The 21,456-nt window shown below is 47.0% G+C and overlaps 2 protein-coding genes across 6 annotated transcripts in view; both read right to left on the minus strand.

Moving 5' to 3' along the window:
- The window catches only part of LOC104124387 (cathepsin L1-like), an 8,388-nt gene extending 6,928 nt beyond the window's left edge, over window positions 1-1,460 (minus strand). Inside the window, exon 1 of the mRNA XM_009636726.2 lies at window positions 1,387-1,460. The gene's annotated coding sequence lies outside the window, so the exon portion shown is untranslated. The remainder of the gene's footprint in view (window positions 1-1,386) is intronic.
- Window positions 1,461-2,934: 1,474 nt separating this feature from the next.
- DPP9 (dipeptidyl peptidase 9) overlaps window positions 2,935-21,456 on the minus strand; it is a 19,072-nt gene continuing 550 nt past the window's right edge. For 2 of the 5 annotated variants that reach the window (XM_009636690.2, XM_035892251.1), the window contains exons 2-20: window positions 18,650-18,903; window positions 15,866-15,978; window positions 14,679-14,852; window positions 14,283-14,451; window positions 14,006-14,119; window positions 13,575-13,703; window positions 13,003-13,064; window positions 12,090-12,190; window positions 10,541-10,718; window positions 9,561-9,726; window positions 9,373-9,452; window positions 7,696-7,848; window positions 7,349-7,484; window positions 6,511-6,656; window positions 6,061-6,207; window positions 5,765-5,917; window positions 5,071-5,213; window positions 4,620-4,731; window positions 2,935-4,127 (exon numbers count right to left, since the gene is read on the minus strand). In XM_009636690.2, the coding sequence (XP_009634985.1) occupies window positions 4,035-4,127; window positions 4,620-4,731; window positions 5,071-5,213; window positions 5,765-5,917; window positions 6,061-6,207; window positions 6,511-6,656; window positions 7,349-7,484; window positions 7,696-7,848; window positions 9,373-9,452; window positions 9,561-9,726; window positions 10,541-10,718; window positions 12,090-12,190; window positions 13,003-13,064; window positions 13,575-13,703; window positions 14,006-14,119; window positions 14,283-14,451; window positions 14,679-14,852; window positions 15,866-15,978; window positions 18,650-18,903 (2,623 nt within the window). In that variant the 3' untranslated portion in view covers window positions 2,935-4,034. Of the gene's footprint in view, window positions 4,128-4,619; window positions 4,732-5,070; window positions 5,214-5,764; window positions 5,918-6,060; window positions 6,208-6,510; window positions 6,657-7,348; window positions 7,485-7,695; window positions 7,849-9,372; window positions 9,453-9,560; window positions 9,727-10,540; window positions 10,719-12,089; window positions 12,191-13,002; window positions 13,065-13,574; window positions 13,704-14,005; window positions 14,120-14,282; window positions 14,452-14,678; window positions 14,853-15,865; window positions 15,979-18,649; window positions 18,904-19,408; window positions 19,483-21,456 lie in introns of all 5 variants that reach the window. The other 3 variants (XM_035892252.1, XM_035892250.1, XM_035892253.1) reach the window with 3 other exon arrangements.

Raw genomic sequence — 21,456 nt, forward strand, 5'->3', positions numbered from 1 at the left:
CAGAGCAGGGTTTCCCTCTTGGCTGGAGACAACGCAGCCTCCGAGCTCCAACCCAGAGCAGCTCTGGGACTTGAGGCAAAGCAAAGAGCCCAGCGGAGCAAGAGCCGCAGCCGCTGGGCCAGGACAAAGCTGGTTTTGCTTGAAAGCCAGCGGAAATCTGCACCAGCCCCTGAGCTGGAACTGGAGATAAGAGGTTTTTCTGCAGAGGTGGAGAAGTGGAGGAGCCACGGCTCCGCGCTGATGACTGAGACCTCGCATCTGTCCCAGCACGAAGGCAGGATGCCTGTGCGTACACGCTTCACCAAAATCCCTCTGCGAGGATTTTCCAATATCAATTTACACCCTTTCTTCTTGCCAGCATCCACACACAGCCCTCCCCCAGGCCCTGCCCGGCCCCCCTCGCCACCGGCCCCCCCTCCGCCGCAGCCATTTGTCTTCCTCACATCCCCGCGCATCCTTTGATGGACCCTGCTATTTCTGAGCAACTCCAGTTATTCTGGGGGTGCTGCTCTGCAGGGCCTCGGCAGAGGATGGATCAAATGCCCGAGATGCCCCTAATCACCGAAGAGTTTCCACTGACGTGGCTTTCCAAGAGCGAGCGCCGCCATTGCACCTTTATGCCCCACGCTTTGGGAATGGAGATGTTGGAAAGTTTTCCATTCGAGCATCCTTCAGGGCGAGCGGTGGCTTTTCTGAGCTAATTTTGCAGCTCGAGCGGTGTTTTTGTTTTAAAAATAAGTAATCAAGAACATCTGTTCTCCCTCCACATCCTCCTCCTAAAAATAAAGCCCCACATGTTGGGTTGCCTTGGGAGAAATGCCTCCCAAGCCACCCTCGTGCTTCGTCCCAGTTCTTGAGGAAGAGTCATTTTTGCCCGGTTTCCCCAGCACCCGTTACAGCGCCTGCTGCTTCCTCCGGCCGTTACCCCTCGCTCAGGAAATGAACTCAACTTCACGCTACAGCTGCAAATCCTCCATCTGAAAGCGATACCATGAACCCAGCTGCACCATGGTTCTTACTCCCATTACCTTTCCCGTGGGGCAGCTGGGTGGGGGCCTCCCCCATCATTTGTATTTCAATCCCCGGCAGAGCCTGTTACATATTGAACAGCTCAGGGTTGCGGTAGGTGATTTCCCAGTTAATGCCTCTCAGGATTCTTGGTCCTTAAAAGAAGAAAACCGGCCCCCTTTTTGCGGCGTCAAATAATCCTGCAGCTTCAAAAGCAAGCTTGGAGGATCAAAGGAGCTGACAGATTTGTAAACTCTTCTAGACGAGAGCATTTAAGAGCGCGCTGCAAGACATTTTAGGAAACACTTGCTCTTTTGGGACAGGAAAAAGCAGTTTAAGACCGAAAAGAAACAAAACCTGCAAAATAAAGCTTCTTACCCTCCACTGGCACCCACCCGGCTCTAACGAAGGCAGGGAGAAAGGGGAGCAACTTTTCTGTCTGCAGATTTCTCTCAAGGAAACTTCAGAGAGGTGCAACTTCCTCCATTACGTCCCCTTCCGCCCCCCACCCGACCTCAAAAGCTGCAGCAGGGGTTACTCAACGGGGTGACAGAAGCTAAACCACAACTGCGATAGCGGGGATAATTATTTGGGCACAGGGCTGAGAAGGGGGCAACAAATACGCTCACAACCGTATTCAGAGAACAAAATGCTCCAGCTGCAAGACGCTTTGCATTTAAAAGTGTCCTGGTTTCGGCTGGGATAGAGTTAATTTTCTTGCTAGTAGCTAGCATAGGGCTGTGGTTTGGATTTAGTACCAGAAGAATGTTGATAACACACTGATGGTTTTAGTTGTTGCCAAGCAGTGCTCAGACTACTCAAGGACTTCTTGAGCTTCTCCTGCTCGGCCAGGGGCATAACAAGCTGGGAGGGGGCACAGCCAGGAGAGCTGACCCCAACTGACCAAAGAGCTGTTCCAGCCCATAGAACGTCATGCTTGGGGGGGTCAGTCGGTCGGTCGGTTGTGGGGAGACTGATCGCTGCTCGGGGACTGATCACGGCTCAGGGAGTGATCGCAGCTCGGGACGGGCTGGGCATTGGTCGGCGGGTGGTGAGCAATTGCGTTGTGCATCATTCGTTTTGTACATTCTGTGTATTCTGTTATCATTCTCATTATTACTATTATTATTATTTTCTCTTATTAAACTGTCTTTATCTCAGCCCTCGGCTCTAACCTTTTATTTTCTTCCCGATTCTCTCCCCCATCCCACTGAGGGAGGGGTGGGGGCGGTGAGCAAGCGGCTGCGTGGTGCTGAGTTGCCAGCCAGGTTACAGCAGCTTAATTAATGCCTGGCTTTTGTATAGAAAGGAGAACAGCAAGGCCAGGTTTTGTGAGAGGGCAAGCATAGGCAGGCCCAGCACCTGCAAAAAGCAGCTCCCTGTGTCCTAGCGTGGGATCAGAGCTGCAAGTGCTTGGATGGGAGCAGCTGCATCCCCCTAAGTCATCGGAGGGATTCGGGGCGCTGGGCGAGGTACCCACCTCCAGCACCAGGGCTGGTATTGGCAAGCGCAGATAGCTCAAGGTCATGCAGCGCCTTAACGGTGGAGCCAAGAACATGGTCCAGGATTCCCAACCCTCCACCCTGCATCTTCAATCGCTTGGATCATGCTTCCCCCGAGGAACATCAGGGATTTAATATTCTCTCCACTGCTCGGCACAGAAACCGAACAGAGCGCTTTGCTTTTGCCACAGACACGGCTTTGGCTATCGTGAGCCAGCTGCCATTTCCTCCCCAGCCCTCTCCTGCGCTCCAAAACCGGGCACAAACGCCAGCCAGCACGTCTCTTTCCAATATTTTAATGAGTCGCTACATCTTACACTCATAATTATAAAAGAATAAGAATCCATAAAAATATTTTCTTTTCATAATACGCACTTAAAATACTCCAGGGCAAGTCAACGTGGTTCATTTGGGTGAGGTTTTGTTTTTTTTCCTTTTTGCCCCTGGCAGAACCCTTGGCTTGAGGGGGGTATGTGCTCCCCTGAGGTGCGATTGCTCAATCCCCCCTCCCCAGAACTGCAGTTCCTGTTGACCAGGTAAATAGAAACCAGAAGAGAGCATTTGCTGAGTAGACGGGCAAGGGGAACAGTCACTGACCCGCAGAGAACTGAAGCACAGCCAATTTCAGTGCACATCTGAAAGCTCAGGGTGTCGGGGAAGGAGAAGGTGGGATCAGGAGGCAGCACAGAGAACGGAGGGAAGGAGGATTTGCATAAATATCATCCATCTTGCGTTGCAAAAACCCAAATGCTGCTGTGATCTCTGGAGAGATGATCTCTGGTTGTAGCCAGCTGCTTCAGCTGCCACGCTACCTGTTGGCACAACTCTGCTTGTGAGCGGCCATTAGAGAAAGGTACCAGAGGAGGCCGTTACCGACCCCAGCCACTTCCTCCATCTGCTCTGCAAAACTAAACTGAAAAAATAGAAAAGACTAGTGTTGCATGCTTCTGTAGAGCTCTCTTCACATCCCAGGGCTCCACATTGTCGCAGCAGGGCCAGGACACAGCAGCAGCGATCAGCTCCCCTGGGGTTTAACAAAAGGTATTTCTCTCTTCCCTCCCACTCCTGGCTTAAGGCAGCTTGCTGATTCGGCTCTTCCATTTCCAACACAGGCACTGAGTTCTTGCAGGTAAGAGTATGGGAACCACAGAGGCGCAGTGGAAGGGGAAAAAGGATGGGGGAGAGAGAGATGGACACAAACCTCAGCTTCGGGAGACAGACCACTGTCCATTGATCCCCAGGATAGAGGGAGTAGCAGCAAAAAAAGCATTAACAGCCAGGCCGGAGGAGAGGAACAGGACGAGCAGCTGAGCAGGGGCAGACCTCCAGCTTGGAAAGTGAAAGAAGGTGGCACTGTCCAAAGGGAAGGTGCCCTCCACGTCCCCCCCCCTTGCTCAGGGGGGGACACCCAGCCCGGACGTGGGCACTCAGCCACTTGTGCTCTGGGTTAGATGGCCGTCGAGTGGCAGGGCACGGGAGGGGGAAGGTGAGCTGTCAGTGTCCAGTTTGCAGAGGCTTGTGCTCTCAGAGGTATTCTTGTAGAAAGTGCAGCAGCGTGATTTCATAGTGCTCTCCTGACTCAGGGCACCGAATACTGTGTCTCTCGTTGGGGTAGATCTGCGCAGAAGCAGAGAGATGGGGCAGTTAGCCAGGAGCAGCTCATTCAGCATGGACAAGCCCCCCTCACATCAGCCCCTTTTCCCCTCAACCCAGTCTCCATCGGGACAAAGAGGCGCCAGGGAAGGTCTAGAACACCAGCCCCCCTCCCTCATTGCGCTGGCACTCCGCTCGGCGAGTCGGCCACCTCTGCTGTCACCAGCCAAGTGATACAGCAACAGTTCAGCCGAGAAGGAAAGTTCCAGGCCTGAGGGCAGGAGCCCTGTTTGCAAATGCTTTTAGATACAGGCCACATCTGCCAGCAATGAAAACAGCCACAGTGCCACCTCCCGGCCACCTCCTGGAGTCAAACTAGGCGTTTACAGTCATCTACACTGCTCCCACATCTTGTTGCATCTGCCTCCACCTTCTCCTGCCCCAAGACACACAGCAGAAAACTCTTCCTCTTTCTAGATTTAAGGGACCTTCGCACTTCACTCTTGTTCCTCCTACCTGCAGCTGGTAAGGTTTTCCAGCCCGGATTAGCTGTGATACCAGGAAGTTGGTGTGGAAAAAGTGCACATTTTCATCCAAAAAGCCATGGAGGATCAGCAAACGATTTGGCCTGGAAGTGGGATAAGAGACAGGATGAGAAACCACATAAAAACCTCCGCAGTGAGTCTGAGCAAAGAGCTGCCAGTTGGCAAGCCAAAATGGAGCGATGGGCAGGCAGTCAGAATAGTGTAAGGCCATGGCCATGGTCCTCAAACCCTCCCTGGCAAAGGGGGCTGGGGGCACCACGCCCCTGCTTGCTGCAGAAGGCAGAGACCCACCACACGAGTTAAAATGAAATGGGATCAGGATCCATCCATTCTTTTGGGATTCAGCAGAATAGCAACCAGTAGCACCACGCAGGACCCAGGAGCAGGTTCTTAGCAGATCACTCAAACCCCACGGTACTCACTCGTTGGGAAGCTTTTCTACGTGTAATGCCACAGAGCCAGCCTCATAACCTTGCTGGTTGTTTTCTGGGATATCCATGTACCGCTCAGTATACCCGGTGTCATATGCCATCCAAACTGTGACAGGAGCACCTGCTATAGCAATCTGTCAAACAAATAGATGGCAGGAGACAGCCTCAATTATCATGTGCTAAAGAGTTCAAGCGTTCCCTGTTTTCCTGAAGAGGCAGGAAAAATAGGCTCTGGAGTGTTCTGTCACTCAGACCAGGATTCTTCTACAGCAAACCCACATAAAACCCAGATTCCTCCTCCTGATATTCCTCTTATGGTCACAAATTCCTGCATATCAGCATTAAAGGCTTCCCCTTTTCAAAGAGGACTTGTGGAATGATCCAGAAACTGTGCTAGGGACTCGGGAAGGTGATTAGGAATAGCGCATCAATTATCTCAGTGGATGCTAGGCTAAGTCCTCCATTGGCAGTCACTGGGGAACGACCCCATCCCAGGGACCCCATCCTCATCAAGCCTCAGTACGATCTGCAAGCAGAATGCAGGACAGTAGCCAGGAGCTACAGGCAGGGCTGAGGGACATTTTCACCAGAAACATGAAGCAAAAAAGCGAACTCCAGATGCTGTGAATTACAGAAGCTGAGAGAGCCAAGTGTCCTGAGATGACAGCCCCATGTCCAGACTTACCTTGAAGACATTGGGTTTACAGATAAGACCCATGAGGGAGAGAAAACCCCCGTAGGACCAGCCATGTATGGCTACCCGACTCAAGTCGATGAACCCGTATTTTTCTGCTACATAATGTAAACCTTCCACCTGGTCCTCTATCTCCACCTGACCCTAAAAGGCAACACAGAAGCTCAAGTTAGTGGCTTTCTACATCTAGAAATTTGAGACAGAAAAGAGAAGGGCAACACTCACACAGGAACCAGGCAGCCTTAGAGCAAATAAGCAGTGATTCATCAACAGAAGTAGTACATTACCATTTGGTTTTTCAGGGCCCCTTCAAATTTGAGTCCTCGCTGGCACGAACCCCTTCCATCAATCACTACCACAGCATAGCCTAGGGACGCTAGCGTGTTTAGCCGTAAGTACTTGATTCCTTTGAAGGAGTTATTCACTAGCTGCACCTGCAGGAGGAGGGAAGAAAAGTTTCAGAGCCAAGCAGCTGCCTTCCGATATCTTCCTCTGTCCGTCCCACTCCATAGGATCCTGAGCTGGACAGCAGCCACTAACCAAGCTATCCGACCCATGGAAGTCAGACTAAATGCTGGAAAAATCATCTGAGGTTTGAAGCAGAGATCAGAATAGAGATCCAGTCCTCAGTGCTAAGGAAAACACAAGTCTTGATGTGTGTGACTGAGCTACACAGAGCTCTGCCCTGGACAGCAATCCTATGGCCAACACCAGCAGTCAGCAATCTGGATTATTACCTGAGGGCCTCCGTACACAAAGAGCACTGTGGGATGCTTCTTCCCGGGTTGGACATCATGAGGTTTGTAGACCATTCCATAGAGCTCGACATCCGACTGAGTGCGGAAGTGGAAGATCTCAGGTGGGATGTAATCTGGGGGACAACCTGCAAAAGGAAGTTCAGACACTAGCAATGCAGTAACTGGCAGCAGGCTCTGCCTCCTAACCCACCTGAAATAGCTCATTTTGACACTAGTCAGGGCTCTTTCGATACCAAACCGTACCAAGCCTTAGCAATGCCTCTCAGAGAAGCCTCTCCCTGGGAAACAAACAGCCTCTATCTTCCTGCATAGGGCAACGGGCCCTGTAAAGAGTGAAGGGATCACCCAAGAAAACAACAGCTGGATATCCTCAGACAAGGCATACTATGCCACAACAGCAAGATGTGGAAGGTTAAGAACAGGGACGGGTCAAATAGAGAAAACATTTGTAGGAGGGTGTTGTGTGCTGCTGTGAGCTGTATCTAACTCCTTAAAGGTCTTGGAATGAAGTAGCCACTGCATCCCAGATACTTGCCCTTCTTCAGGCAAATCACAAATAAAGAAACCCCTGAACCCACAGCCATATACACCCCGCACCCTGGAGCACTGCTTTTGCTCAAAGCGTGGAATAGTAACATCTTAAAAGCCCACACACCATTTCCTGGGTGAGCTACCCATTAAAGATACCTCCCCCTGAGATAACACACTTCATTTTCCCTTAGAGGGAAGTTACTTCCCTCTCCATCACCTTTGGCTACCACTAGGAGGAAGAGTATCACAGACATAACCTAGCATCGACACGTTCTACAGGACTTACTGGCTGCCTCCATCATGCTAGCCCAAAACTTGGGCTGCTTGTGGAGCGGGTCATCATCGGAGCCACTCAGCTTGTAGACGTGCACGCAAGGCGGAGTGCTCACACTGCTGTAGTGGCTGATGAACATGTCAAAGTTCTACAGATGGGAGAGAGAAGAGTTAGGGGAACAAGATCATTCATTTCCCACATCTCCTCCAAGCAATTCTCAGACAAGAGCTCCCACATCTCAAGCATCCAAGGCAAAGAAGCCCTCAGGACTCATTACTGGTCATGATTCATTACCATTCCTAGTTAGGATCCCTGTCAGTCAGGAGACGAGCGTGTCCTGTATCCAAGAAACAACAAACCTGGCTCATTGAACAGCTGTGGGAGAAGCCCGGAGTGGTGAGTCGCACGATTTCTCCAGGAGACTCATAGCTGACTACGTAGAGGTGGTGCTCCAGCGGGGTGTCCTTTGTGCCTTGGAAATACACCAGCTTCGTAGCCTCATTGACCCAGATCTATGTGGAGAAGAGAGGGCTCAGCGACAGAAGGATGACAGCTACCGCTCCTTTGCCAGTTCAAACAGTCTGGCCCCAGGCAGAGTCAGCTTAAAACACAAATAGACCATGACAGACTGCTCGTGGCATTAGGGACCGTACACAACGCCTGTTGATATGATAGGCTAGAAAACACATACGCAGTACTTATAGAGAACTGCATATAGCCCAATGACGCAACAAGAAGCAGTCAGTCAGCTTTTTGGAGAAACTCAAAGCATTTGCTTACTAAGGAGCATAAGAAGTGGGGCTCTGTTCCCCAAAGGTGAAACTAGGAAGACTCTGTGCTTAAATATGGTGTCTTCCTGCAGTACGTCTGGATTATGAAAGTACACACCTCTTTCTTCCAGCAATCATGATAATGAATCCCCATCTGTGGAAGGATCAGTCTAACAGCTCTAAGAGTACCACCAATGGCCAGATAAAGCTGCTTCTAAAACCACCTGGCCAGCCAGGAATAGAGATTACACCTTTTAAATACTGCATTGATCCAGCAACAGTAACGGAACTGTTTTCCACCTTACGGTTTCCAAATGCTGAAGCTCAAAGGCTATTTCTGGCTAACCCACAGTTTGAAGACCACTGGTGGACAGCAGAGGGAAAAAGAATATCCAACTCAATTGGCCAGGAAAACTGGGCAGAGCCCTGTGGAGCAACAAATGCATCAAAGTAATTGCTGCTAACACAATTTTAGCCATAACACATGCAGGGAAGAGCTGTGGCCAAAATCAACAGCATGTACAGTGAGAATCCACATGGGGAGGGACAGCAGGTTAATTGCAGATTGAGGAAAAGCAGCAGAAACCAAATGCACAGAGCTGTAGGCCTTTTAAAAAGCGAAAAGTGAAAATCCAGATTAATTGGAAATGAACAGACAAGGTCTTTATTTTGACAGAAATCACCTGGGAGCATTAAAGATCAGACTGAGAGTTAATTCCTGAAGCAAAAACGGAACAAGGATTCTACAAGATTAATAAAAATTCATTTCTGGCTATTCCGCAACCAATAACAGACACAGTTTCTCCATATGCTAAATTGCTTTATACTCCCTAGCTGCCTTCTTCCTAAAGGCTCTACTGAGGGATCAGCTGGAGACCAAGAGTTCACTCTACATGCTAGGACATATTTCCAATTCACCAGTACTCATTGGGGTTAAAATGCTTCAGCAGAAGCAGCAATCGCAAGCTTCCCCACAAAACAGTTCTTTGTTGCTCTTGAACCTCAGACTTGTGTCCTTTTTATGGTCTGACTCACTCATGGGATTTACCTAAGGAGCAATCTGAAGTCTGATTAAAAAGGCAATCAGTTCAACGTGCACTGGACTACAGCACTTCTGGGGAAAGCACAGGCAGCAATAAAAAGAGAAACGAAATGAAGCTTAAGTAGTTCTAGCTGGTCCCAGGCGTAACAGAGGGCATAGGCCAGGCCTGCGGGCAAAGAATGCAGAGCTGTAACACTGCAAGACAGAATAAAAATAACCACTACCTTCGATCCATGCCTCGCCAACACCTCCCATTCCCCAGCAGTCAGGGCAATCTCCTCTTTGATAGGACATTTGAAATCATCTAGAAGAAATAACATAAGAATAAATCACTGCCTTCCCCAAAAGACAACACAAGCAAATCAAAGAGGGAGCTCCCAAAGCTGAAACGCTGACAGAGTGCGGCTCTTACCCTCACTATGCACGTATGGCTGCACCCAGTCATAGCTGCCTTGCTTTAGCACTGCTGTGACTCTGTACAGGTGACAGAAACCTGTTTTGCACTCGTTGGCTCGGATAAAGCAGAGTTCTTCCTCCTCCCCCTCCGGTTGGATGAAAGGATAGAAGATATCATGAACCTGTCACATAAGGCAAAAGATCCATGAGTGATTTGCATTGAGACAGCAGAGACATAGCCAAGGGACTCAGTGCTAAACTACCGGGCTTTCAAAGGCAAGGAGAGAGGGGAGAAACACCTCAGATGAGCAGCTAGCGGGGAAAAAGCCATTCCTACTTTCCTATTACCACAAAGAAACTCTGTGTCCATGTAGAAGACCATGTGCTCTGGGCTTTCCATGGCTACCACCAAAACCAGCACCAGCCTTGCCTCTGAGCTAGGCACTTCAGCTATGCGAGTCCCACAAGGTGACTGCTATTCCAACACCTTAGGAATGCCATGGTGTGAACCCCAGACCCCTTTGTCACTTCAGTACCAAGATGATTAATCTTAAAGAGACTGAAGTTTATTCCCTGTTCCCTATGTCCATTACCCATTCTAAATAAGTACAAATTCCAGGGATTAGGGCTGCTCATGCCTCAAGGATCCATTTAATAAAAAACTGTAATAAGAGACCCCCAAAAGAAGGGTAGCGTTACATCCCAAAGCATCACTGTCCAAAACGCCTGTGTTCACCGAGAATGTTAGCAAGAATTAAATGAACAGCTCCAACTGCAAGGAGATGGCAGGATCCTTGTCTCTTCCAGTGCTGACTGCATGAAAGTCCTCATGGCTTTATCAGCCCCCCTGTAAATTAACACCAAATCTGGCACTAGAGTAGCAAAGCAGTCTGCTGGAGCATGGACTAAGCTGGACACACAGCCAACACAGAAATGGTTAACTGTGGGGGAGGAAAGGGGCAGCCTGTGTTCTCCTCCCAGCCCCGAGCCTCTTACATTTATCCACACATCAGTGGTTTCTTCATAGATCACAAATGGCTGGACATTTTCTGGCACAGTTTTGGCAAATTCAGCGCGCTGCTCCTCATTTTCTGGGACTGGAATAAAGAGCGCTGGAGGCAAAAGGATTAGCTGCAGCCGCTGCTGAGGTCTGTCTAGGAACATAGCCCAGGCACTGGGGAAAGAAGTTGGAGGTGAATGTCAGTACCACAAAATAGATGTCCCTTTCTAATGCTCAGAACATGCAACCCTTTTTCCCCCCCCGCTGGCAGAAAGGCTTTAGGCATCTCAATGCAAAGCTTTTCTCATCATTGCTGCTTTCTAATCTCCTGGAAGCTTTGCCAACAAACATGTATTGCCAGACATCTCTGGTATTTCACAGGGGTATCGTTCAGACAAGATGTCTGACAGATTTGCCAGAGTGCCTTTCCAAGGGAGCACTGTTAACAGAACCCTGTCTCCAGAACGTAACTCTTCCTTGGACAGCCCCTCCATCAGGAAGCACTGTTTGTTTTCTAGCAAGCTCCTAACGAGCTGAAGTGATCACTCTTAAAGCGATCCGTTTGTAGCTTCCTCATCGCACGCTGCACTAGCAGGGAAAGGCACAGACCTAAGACAAGTGCCAAGTGAAGGAGTCGCTTCAGTCTCAGCCTTGTTCCTCTCCAAGGAGAGTCATTTGAAGTGGTGCTGCACTGCAGGCCTCTCAACATGACAGATGGCAAGCCACCGCTGCATAGTGCGGCTACCCCAAGGCCTGGAAGTGCATCAAGGGAAGTTTCATCATTAAGACAGACTTTCAAAAGAGCCAGTTCTCCCTAGCATCTCTGTGAGTGTGGATTTCATGAACTGATACATTCAGCACATTTAGACAAGCTCTGGTGCAGAACATAAGAATCACCTATGGGATTACCTTCTGTGAAGCTGTACAAATTTAGTTTCCAGAGCAGAAAATTAATGATGAGTTACAGAATGCAGTCTTCAAAGACAGCTAAGTCACCTTATCTGGACAGAAACAGTCAAGCAAGCTTTCGAGGGGAAAAAATTAAAAGCTTTAAAATTTCAAACCAATCAGATTGGTGTGAATTCTGCAACTCTTCAGGCAAGGCTGGCCAGCACAATACTGTGTATCACATTTGGAGCAACAGCGAGCTGTGGGAGCACACTGGTCAGAGCAATCTTTTCCCTTGTACACACAGCACGAAGGACTCAGCACCACACAAACTGCCCACTTTCCCATGATACATTTGCCATTGATCACAAACTGGACCAAGGAACGATGATAGAACTGCTTAAAGAATTCCCTAGGACTACCTGCTTAATATATCAGTGTCATTTAACTTTGTGGTTGCGACTTAAACCCCGCAGCTTGTCGCTCTGGTCTACGTTTGATTAATTCCTACTTTTAGCATGTTATAACACCCAAGAAGCCAAATACTCATGGCTTTAAAACCAGGTCATGACTACAATACAAAGCATGTTGAGGGCCTGCAATAGTTCAGCCAGAGAAGCCCTCAGGAATGTTAGTTTGGAAGAAAAACTTATGTACTATTTGCCATCTCGGGTCCATCCGGCACGGGCAATGTACTCCACAGTCGGAAACAATGCAGCAAATGGTTGCACCAGCTCCTTGTCCTGAGCACACACGATCTGCAGTGAAAGGAATGTCCAATATCAAATCAGACTGCTACCAGACCTCCCCACCTCCTCCTATGGAAGCTCAGTGGAATGGGAGAATCAGGAAGTTTAACTATTGGCATCAGCAAGGGTCAGGCCAGGAGAAGCAAGCCTTTCTACAAATGGCAGGAAGAGAAGGGAAAAAACAAGCTTCAAAGCAAAATGATTTTGGCACTCAGCCACAGAAAAGGATACAGCCAGGGACTGAAGCCCAGGATTATGTCGGGCTTCAACCCTCCTGCTCTACTATTGCCAATGTGGCACACCAGGCTCACCCTACTTCTCGCTTCATAGAATCATAGAATCATCAAATGTTTTGGGTGGGAAGGGACTCCTAGAGGTCACCCAGCCCAACCTTCCTGCCGGAGCAGGGACACCTTGAACCACAGCAGGTTGCTCACAGCCCCGTCCAACCTGGCCTGGAATGTTCCCAGGGATGGGGCCTCCACCCCCTCTCTGGGCAACCTGTTCCAGTGTTTCACCACCCTCATTGTAAAGAATTTCTTCCTTATATCTAGTCTAAACCTACCCTCTTTTAGTTTAAAACCATTACCCCTTGTCCTGCCCCCTCTCCCAGCTGCCTCTCCACCAGAACAATACTACTCAGCATTTTAAAGTTTTTGTGTTTCTTGGATAAACACATTATAGAGCCAGGCGTTACAAGAGGATGAAAACAAAGGCTAACACTATCTAGGATGTCTTAGTGACCTTGTCTTAATTCTAGGGAGCTTCAGAAGCAGTCAACCCTCCTGTACAATATCCCTTTCTGAGTTGTTATCACTTACCTTACCCTTGCTGTCTGTTTTAAATTCTGCCAGTTTTAATGTAATCTTGGGGTTTTTGCTGCCTGCAGAGAAGAAATGAAAGAATACCAAGATGACAGACTTGAATGCTCCATGGTTTTACACAATACAGCTTCTAGAGAAGAACTGACCCTACTCCTACTAAAATGGCTGTGTGTGAATGTACAAATACCAAGTTATGTATGTGAGCAAACACCACCATAATTCACAAGCCATTCTGGGTATGGGAAAAGTTTGCTTTTGCCTTGCCTAGTTGGCTGTGCACGTTCTCAGGAGGGAGATGAAAGACAGGATCCAAAATATATTCCACGATATGCCACCAGATATATTCCATTTTCTCAGCAATCCTTTCATTTCAGCTGAACTTTAAATCCCATTCCTTTCTTGCAGCAGATTTTGGGCTCAGAGACTTAATTAGGCCTCAACATTTACAACCAGCTTCTACATCCTAGTGAGTACCCAGATTAATCATGCAAAGTTTATAGCACAAATTCCACTGCTTCTGCCAGCAGGAGTCAAGAGTTGCATTAGCAGCCCTGTGGTATTTCACTTACCTGTCCTGGGGTACCGATAGGAGTCTGTTTTTCTCTCCTCCAAGGCAGGTGAAGGAACATGAATTATCTCCACCTCTGACTCATCCACTTCCTCATACAAGATCCGCAGTGTTTTTAAATCCTCTGAACCTAGGACAGAGAGTAAGCATGTTTGCTACAGCGTTTTCCAGCTGTTTCTGACTTGCCTGGAGCACTGCGGCAGTACGCTCTGGTGCAACAGAGTGTACATCTCCTGTACAGCCACAGCTCCTGGTGACCACCTGCAAATACTCCTCAGAGCACAATTATAATCCCTCAATGTTTTGTTCCTTCATGTGGCCTCCCCAGAAACAGACCAAACACAGGCCAAAGTAAAACCCTGCTCAAAACATCATTAATAGCAGGGGTTGGCAGCAGCTACAGTGTCAGTATTTGATAAGCAGAACACTGACCTTCTGTGGAAGCTGTGGGACACCACCAATAGCCTGTGAACCGATCAAACTCCTCCTGAATGACAAAAGTGGCTACACCAGCAGACTTGGGGTCATCAAGAACATTCGATAAGCCTGGAGAGGAACAAAGAAGAGACTGCATATACATCTCCTTGGAAAAAGCTGATCCAAAAGAAGAATGTCCTAGTAAAAAAATAACCCATGAAGACATGAGCCCTTCCAGTCCAAATCTGTCAGAAGGGATTTCTCTCTGAATCTGGCAAGAAGCACCAGTTACCTTTATGGCAGTAGGTCATCCGCTTTTCCTCTCCCGTCTCAATGTTTGCTACCCACAGATCATTGTTATTAATGAACGAAAAGAAGGCAGGGTCGGCAGGGCAGATCTTGGGATCCATTCGTGGCCCTGTGCACTGAGTCTTGATCTCCAGAGGCTTCATTGGAGACACCTACAGCAACAGACACACAAACAGCTCTGTACCAAATCAGCTTCCAGCTTCATATTTAAAGGCTTAAACCACAGATACAGTACAGCCCATGAAATGATGGTAAACACAGCCCCGACAGAGCACAAAAGAAGTGACCATAACCAAACGGATGCAGAGGTACAGCCATCTCCAACCAAAACCATGAAGTCCACTTCAGGTGATATTAAAAAAATAACAAGCAGACTCACCATGAAACCATTCTTGCCTCCATCTCGACAATGAAAGAGGCTGTTGCTGGCCTGGAAGAGGAATAGGCCACTCTCGCTGTGGAAATCGTAAGATGTTATACCAAAGACACCAAGTCGCTTGCGTTCCCTCAAGAGCTCCTCTTCTCTAGAATACATCCCATGATGAGGGGTTGCCTAGTATTGAAGGAAAGGAAAATCTGAAAGAATCTGCAGGGAGAGAAACCTTCACAGAACGGGAACGCTTCAAGTCTGGCACCAGCTAGTCTGTGAACGTCCAAAATACAACATACCAGCCAACAGTCTTACCATACAGGTCCATAACCACCATACTCTAGGCTACAGGCGTGGTGCAGGACTAAACCAACCACATGCCCCAAAGTTCCTTCTACATGAGAGAAGAATTGCGAATCTGTCATTTCTGCAGTTGGCACTTCAGCATGAACTGCAGGACAGCTGCACTTGCTCTGCTTATGCAAATCAGGTGTAACCAATTAACTTAATGACATTATCTACAGCCTTCACAAACAGTTTCCATGTCAGACACTGCAAACAAAAGCTCTTCCGGGGATCTTGAATTACCCCGAAGGGGAATAGCAATCCAAATGGGGTCACGACAGCTAAATTCTTTTCCACCAGGAACCTTTTTAGCAGGGAAGAAAGACCAACACCCTCCACTGTCTTCTTCATCAATGCTGTTAGTGACAAAGGATGTGAAGATACTAAAATCATGGAGGGGAAAATTCCCCCCCCTTTCTGGTTCACTCGCAATAGAGTGTAGGGTAGAAGCAGCAGTTTTCTATTCAACTTCCCCAGCTTCCTTTAAAAGCAGGGAAGATGACAGACAGGCATTCCACCGAGCACATCAACAAGCATGGCAAGAGCCCAGACAAGATACCCAGAAGAAAGGTGCGCTGACCTGATAGCTTATAATCTGAGGTAGACTACATGCTAGTTTAGAGTCCTCTTTGCCAGGTCAGCCCTTTGCTTGCCACATCAACTGTTGCTTCGCACTCACCGCCAGCTTCCTTGCATGTGCAAGTGGCTACCTAGCACGATGAAGCAAAGCAATTCTCGGTACAACATTCCTACCCAATACCATTCTCTGTGTCTTATACATATAGCAGCCTCACAACTTCAGCCGGTTTTCCCAAACACTCTCAACCCCAGCTCTTCACACTCCGGCATACCTGAAAGTGATCCAGCATCTGTTTCCATGACAAGAGTAGCAAGGCCTCCTTCCGTACCTTTTTGGGAATCTCTGAGTAAAGAAGGGAATTCTCTCGGCTACCATATGGCATTCCTATTAGGAGGACAAAAGCATCATCCTACTTAAGATTAGTTAGCCAGGGCAAAGAGGAGCAAGAGCAAATTGATTAAAAAAAAAAAAAAAAAAAGTCTTTGGTAACAGAGGGGTCGGGGTGGTCCAGAGGCTTTTTCCAGCTGCCATTCCCAAGCAGCCATCAGTTCAATCACAGAATAATATCTAAATTATTTAAATTTAGATATTTATTTAGAAATTTCCCTAAGCAAGATTTAACACTAACCAACCTCTACATCTAACTTTCCTCTCTGTGGGCTTTTCAACCCACGCCCTAGATCCACTCTAAAAAAGCCACTCCCTGAATGGGTGACTCAACGTTACTCTCCGCATTTCTCAGCCAGAAATTTGCTACAGGGACCTCATCCAGGCCAAGCACCAGCCTGCAAGAGCTGGAAGAAAAAGCTGGGAAGCTCTAGAGAGCCCATTCAAATATGAAACAGTATACCATGTAGTCAAAAGACCTTGTCATTTTACATAAGCCTGTGACTGTGGTTGTCAAATAAGCTGTTGGCCTTCATCCAATTCCCAAAACAACCACGAAAAATAAAATATCCTGACACGCGATTTTGGCAGTTTCAACAAAATCGAAGACCATGAACTTGCTCTCTACTGTAGGGTCTCCCTAGACCAGAATTCCACACAGGGAAATGTGCCCTCATATTGTCTACTCCGCACATGTTCTGGGCAGAACAGAGAGATTTCTGAGCTGGTTAAACCATCAGTACAGTTGCTTGAAATTAAAACTGAAATATTAATAAGTGCTCAGGAAGCAAAGCAATATGCAAGCATATAATCTTCAGAGATACAGAAACACCAAAATGCTGAGCATGTGGTGTTTAATATAAGCAGCATCTGCCATGATACAACATAAAATTCTATGGGGACAGCCCAGAAATGATTTAAGATGTCCAAACACAAAAAACCTGCAGATAGGAACAAATTACTATATATACACACACATTTGAGACTCATGCGACTGTGACCTGGACTTCCTTTCTCCTTATTATATTGGTACTTTCTACAATGACCTCAGGCTGACTACAATCAATCGGCACTTTAAGAAAAATATCGCCGTCCTCCCCAGAATACATTATACTCCTTCACATGAAAACTTGAAAATGTTATTTAATGTTGGGACAGTAGTAGGACTTAAGAACTGTTGAAATGGGTTCTGAGTATTTAACAGTACACAGCATGCAACTCAGAAGATGCTCGTTACGGCAACAGAAAGAATCAGTGTTTACCCTTCATTAGGAATGTCTGAGAAGAGGTACCCTGGTATTACCCAGTGGATACTGATTAAATGATGCTCTACACCCTGTACGTTTTCTCAAGGAAGAAAACACCAAAAAGATTTCTGCATCTTCATTCCTGGCTCTGGCATCTGTAGCAGTCACACCCATGAGAACACCAACCAGCCGGTAGCTGGTCTGGTTGCCATTTCACGCAATAGAACAACATTAGTTTGTTTTTTTTTTTTTTTTAAATTAGCCACTTATAGACCCTTAGTTCTTTAGTCATCTAGATCAAAAACTGTATCAAAGTCAATTTAGCCTTGAAATACATTCAGCTTTAAATCAAGTCTCACTGTTCAGAGTCAACAAGAAAAATATGCTAACTGGATACTGCTCTTTACGGTAGCACTTGTGTCATTAGAACAGATGAGGAACTGTAACAAATCACACAGGAGCTGCCTGATGACAAAACAAATCAGTCCCTCAAATCCAGCACCCTACATCCTACAGTAACTACACTCAAGAGCTCAAAAAGGGAAAAAAAAAAAAAAAAAAAAAAAGCAGGGTCACTTCAGGAAAGCAGTTGCTGTATGGAGTTGCACATCAGGCAATTTCTTTACTGGCCCAGTAACGATCAGCTCATGCCCCAAAGCGTAACAAACTCTTTATAGTCTATAAAGCTTCCCATGTTACCAACCGCAAAATTATCCGGTTACTACAATCCAACCGCTCTGTCACTAATTACACTGCGGCTCCAACTGTAATGAGGGACCTGTACAACACAGCATTCTGCTGTCTTTCAATCCTACTGTAAGGAAAAGAATATTTCCCTGTGAATACCATTAATAGTTCATTCCCACCTAATCTGTCATCGTCCGTCCCCCCCACCCCCCACCCCGAAAGCATTCTACCTACACAGTACTTAATAAAGCAGGGAGGCACCACCCCCTGCCATTAATACCTAGAACTTGCAAAATATTGTTAGTAATTACCGACAGCAAATTCCTTGGAAAGTCAGTCTGGTTGATCAATCAAGTAAATTCCATTTCCCCTAAGCTACAGAGACAGACGACAGTCCTGAGTTTCAGGAACATCCCTTCTCTTGCCTCATCACCTCGACTGAGCTGGGTTGCGGAGGATACGGCATCCATACCTCCGGCACGAGGTAGGTCTGGCTAGCCAACACCTCCCTTATCATTAAGCAGAATGGCTTAAGGCGCTTGTCTGGGACTGGAGAGGTCTCTACTCAGTTCCAGGCTTTGCTATAGATCGAGCTCACAAATTCTGAGCAGCGTTACTTAATCTCAGTTCCCCCACCTCATCAACGGAGATACCTCCCATCCTTTTCCTCGCCTGTTTAGACTGGAAGCTCTCCTGTAACATATTCACACCAGGCGTCTGGCATGCTGGCTTACCCAGGTAATAAAGACGATGAGAGTGTGGGCTGGACTCTTCTGTTTTCCGGACAAACTGGAAATCATGGGGAGCTTTGTTCACTATCATGCCCGAATACTTCCTGCTGCTGTGAATAATGTCACGCAGCCCATCCCAAGAATGCTTTTGCACCTGGAATTGGGAAGGCACATCCTCCATCTCGACCACTTCAGAGCTGTCCGATAGTGTGTCCACTGCAGTCATCCTCTCTTCCCCTTCAGAACTGGACAAAAAACTGAGGGAGGAGTTGAGGGAGAGAATTAAGCCATAAAATCAAGCAGGCACATTTTGTTGCTTAAAGAAAGCTCTAAGCATACAACAAGCTTAAGACAACAGGAACTCCTTAAACTACAGATCCTGGGATTCTCTGCACACAAAGATCACATTTCAAACATACATTGGCCTAGCAAAAGAAAAGGTCCATCTCCAATCCCATATGGAGTCCTGTAAATGAAGATATTAACCTCAGAAAACTCACTCTCCCAGGACTAGTTCTAGAAATAAGCTGTTAAAGGAAGCACAAGCAGCAGATTCTGGTGCGGAAAACAATCAGCTTGACTCAAAGGAAAACCACCCCAGGAATTTGGATGGATAAGTCATCAAAGCTATGACCTATCATAAAGGCACATAAACTTCTGCCCTGGAAGACCACAACAGCAAAGTCCCCTTCCTGCCCTAAAGGAAAGTCTGCTCATCACCTGGAGAAAGAGGTTTAAGCCCAAGCACAGCACCTCACTTACCTGAAGAGCTATTGCAGCCAGGAATGAAGTAGGAGAGATGGCAAACCAGGCAGAAAACAGTGCAATTGTCTTTGCTAACAGAAAAAAAGACAGCAGTAACAGACCCTGGTTGTATCCTGCAAAATGTGGCACACATTCCTCACCCATTTCCAAGCCAGCAGTTATTGAATGAGAGTCTACAAAAAACGCCTCCACACACAACTACAGCAAATGTTAATTTGAGGAGAGGTGGACCAACAGACTTGCCCAAGGTCAATGATGTAATCTATTGCAAAGCAGGACTGAGCCTAGGACTAGGGAAACCAGTTTTTGTCACCCCATTCAAGAAGCTGGCTTTCCTTCCATGAGGACATTTTAGTTGTTTTGGGGCTATCCAGAAGAATGATACAAAGAATTTCAGCAGAACTTCAGTTTACTGAAGAATTGGGCCTGAGAAGTTTGCTCCACGGAGACAGAACGCTACCTTTGACACAGCATCACAAGGGCAAAATGGTGACGAAGGATTACACCAAAAAAGGCCTTGTCCTCACAGCCCCAAAATTTACATTTTCAAATTAGATGTTTCTTGAATGCTGCCTGTCATTTGGGACAGTGACCTGCATTCTGACAGGAGAACAGCTTCTGAGATGAAAGATTAAGCAAGAATTACACATAAACCAAATCTTGAAGACTTCAGTCTCAGTAAGATGCACAGTGAGTTCTTTCCCAGTGGAGGGAATCAGGGGAAAGGAGAAGGATGGATATTTATATCACCACAAGAAAACACTCGCCTCTGCCCATTTTCTACCAGGAATATTTTTCAGGAGAACCCAGAGTGTTCCTTAAAGATTTCCCACCAGCTTGCACCTTCTAACAAACTCTCTAAAAGGAAGTTCTCACCTAGTTTAACATCTTATGCAATTACGACAAGGGATGAGCAAACTTAAACCAAAGTACATCTGGACTTCCTTAAACTACAGGCACATGGTACAAGGGCTGTAAATATAGCCATATCTTCACATTTCTAAGCCCCTAAATTGTACAAAATGTGCAAATGATAACACAAGAACAAGCTCCCGAAATAAATCTGTAGGTACTCCTGGTACTGCCCAGCAGTAAATCCACAGCTTGAAAACGAATAAAGTAGAGTATTTTCCAATCAAAGCCAGGCAGGAAGCCCAAGTAAAACCACAAAAGGGAACGTGACGGGATGTTCTAAAACTGCAACTGTGTCTGTGGCCTCTACTGCCTATATCCAGGGTCTCCATTACAGCAAATAAAATCATATCTGAAGGCAGAAGTGTTGCCTATCAGAAACACATGACAGGAAGACCACAAAACCCCATGAACTGGGTACAATTCTCTCAAACCAAGCCCACTGCAGGTCAAGTCAGTCAATTAAAATAATCTGGCTTTGGCTCAAGATGCTTGACCCTTAGGTTACTCTCACCCAGCTGGTGAAACCATCTTAGCCAGCCAGCTTGATTCCTCGTGAGAGAAAGTTGCACCTTTAAGGGCTCTAAACAGCCCACAAATGTAATACTGGTAACTATCCCAAACTGAACTGGAGGCTGGAGTCCCTTCCAAACTGTACTGCCATGATTTTATGATTCATCAGGGAACTAAAAGGCACAACTTTTAGTCTGGTACTGCTCTCAACCTGGCGATTTTGACACCAGAAGAGAGTGGAATGGTGGGATAAGCAAAGTAGCCATCACACAAAGTTAAGTGGAAGTGTTGGGAAATGCCACTGTCATAGCTGGAGTGTGGTGGAGTCTCACAAAACTTAGGTCCTGACACGATACAGAGCAAAAAGAAAATCCAATTGCTTCATCCATCACTACAGCCATCTCTTGGAAAAAACTTAACAAGTATTTGGCAACACAATACATGTAGTAAACAAGTATAAAGAGCAGTGTATCTAACTGGAACTGCAGAGTGAATTTTGGGATGAAATTATTCCAAGGTGAGTTGGATCAAGACACCAATTTTAACCATCTTATTCTTAGACGGTCTTGAAACTTCCACATCAATACAGCACATCTGAGAGTTACACCTTATTGGAAAAA

This window comes from Egretta garzetta, unplaced genomic scaffold (assembly GCF_000687185.1).
Source record: "Egretta garzetta isolate BGI_Z169 unplaced genomic scaffold, ASM68718v1 scaffold4, whole genome shotgun sequence".
Classification (NCBI taxonomy): Eukaryota; Metazoa; Chordata; class Aves; order Pelecaniformes; family Ardeidae; genus Egretta; species Egretta garzetta.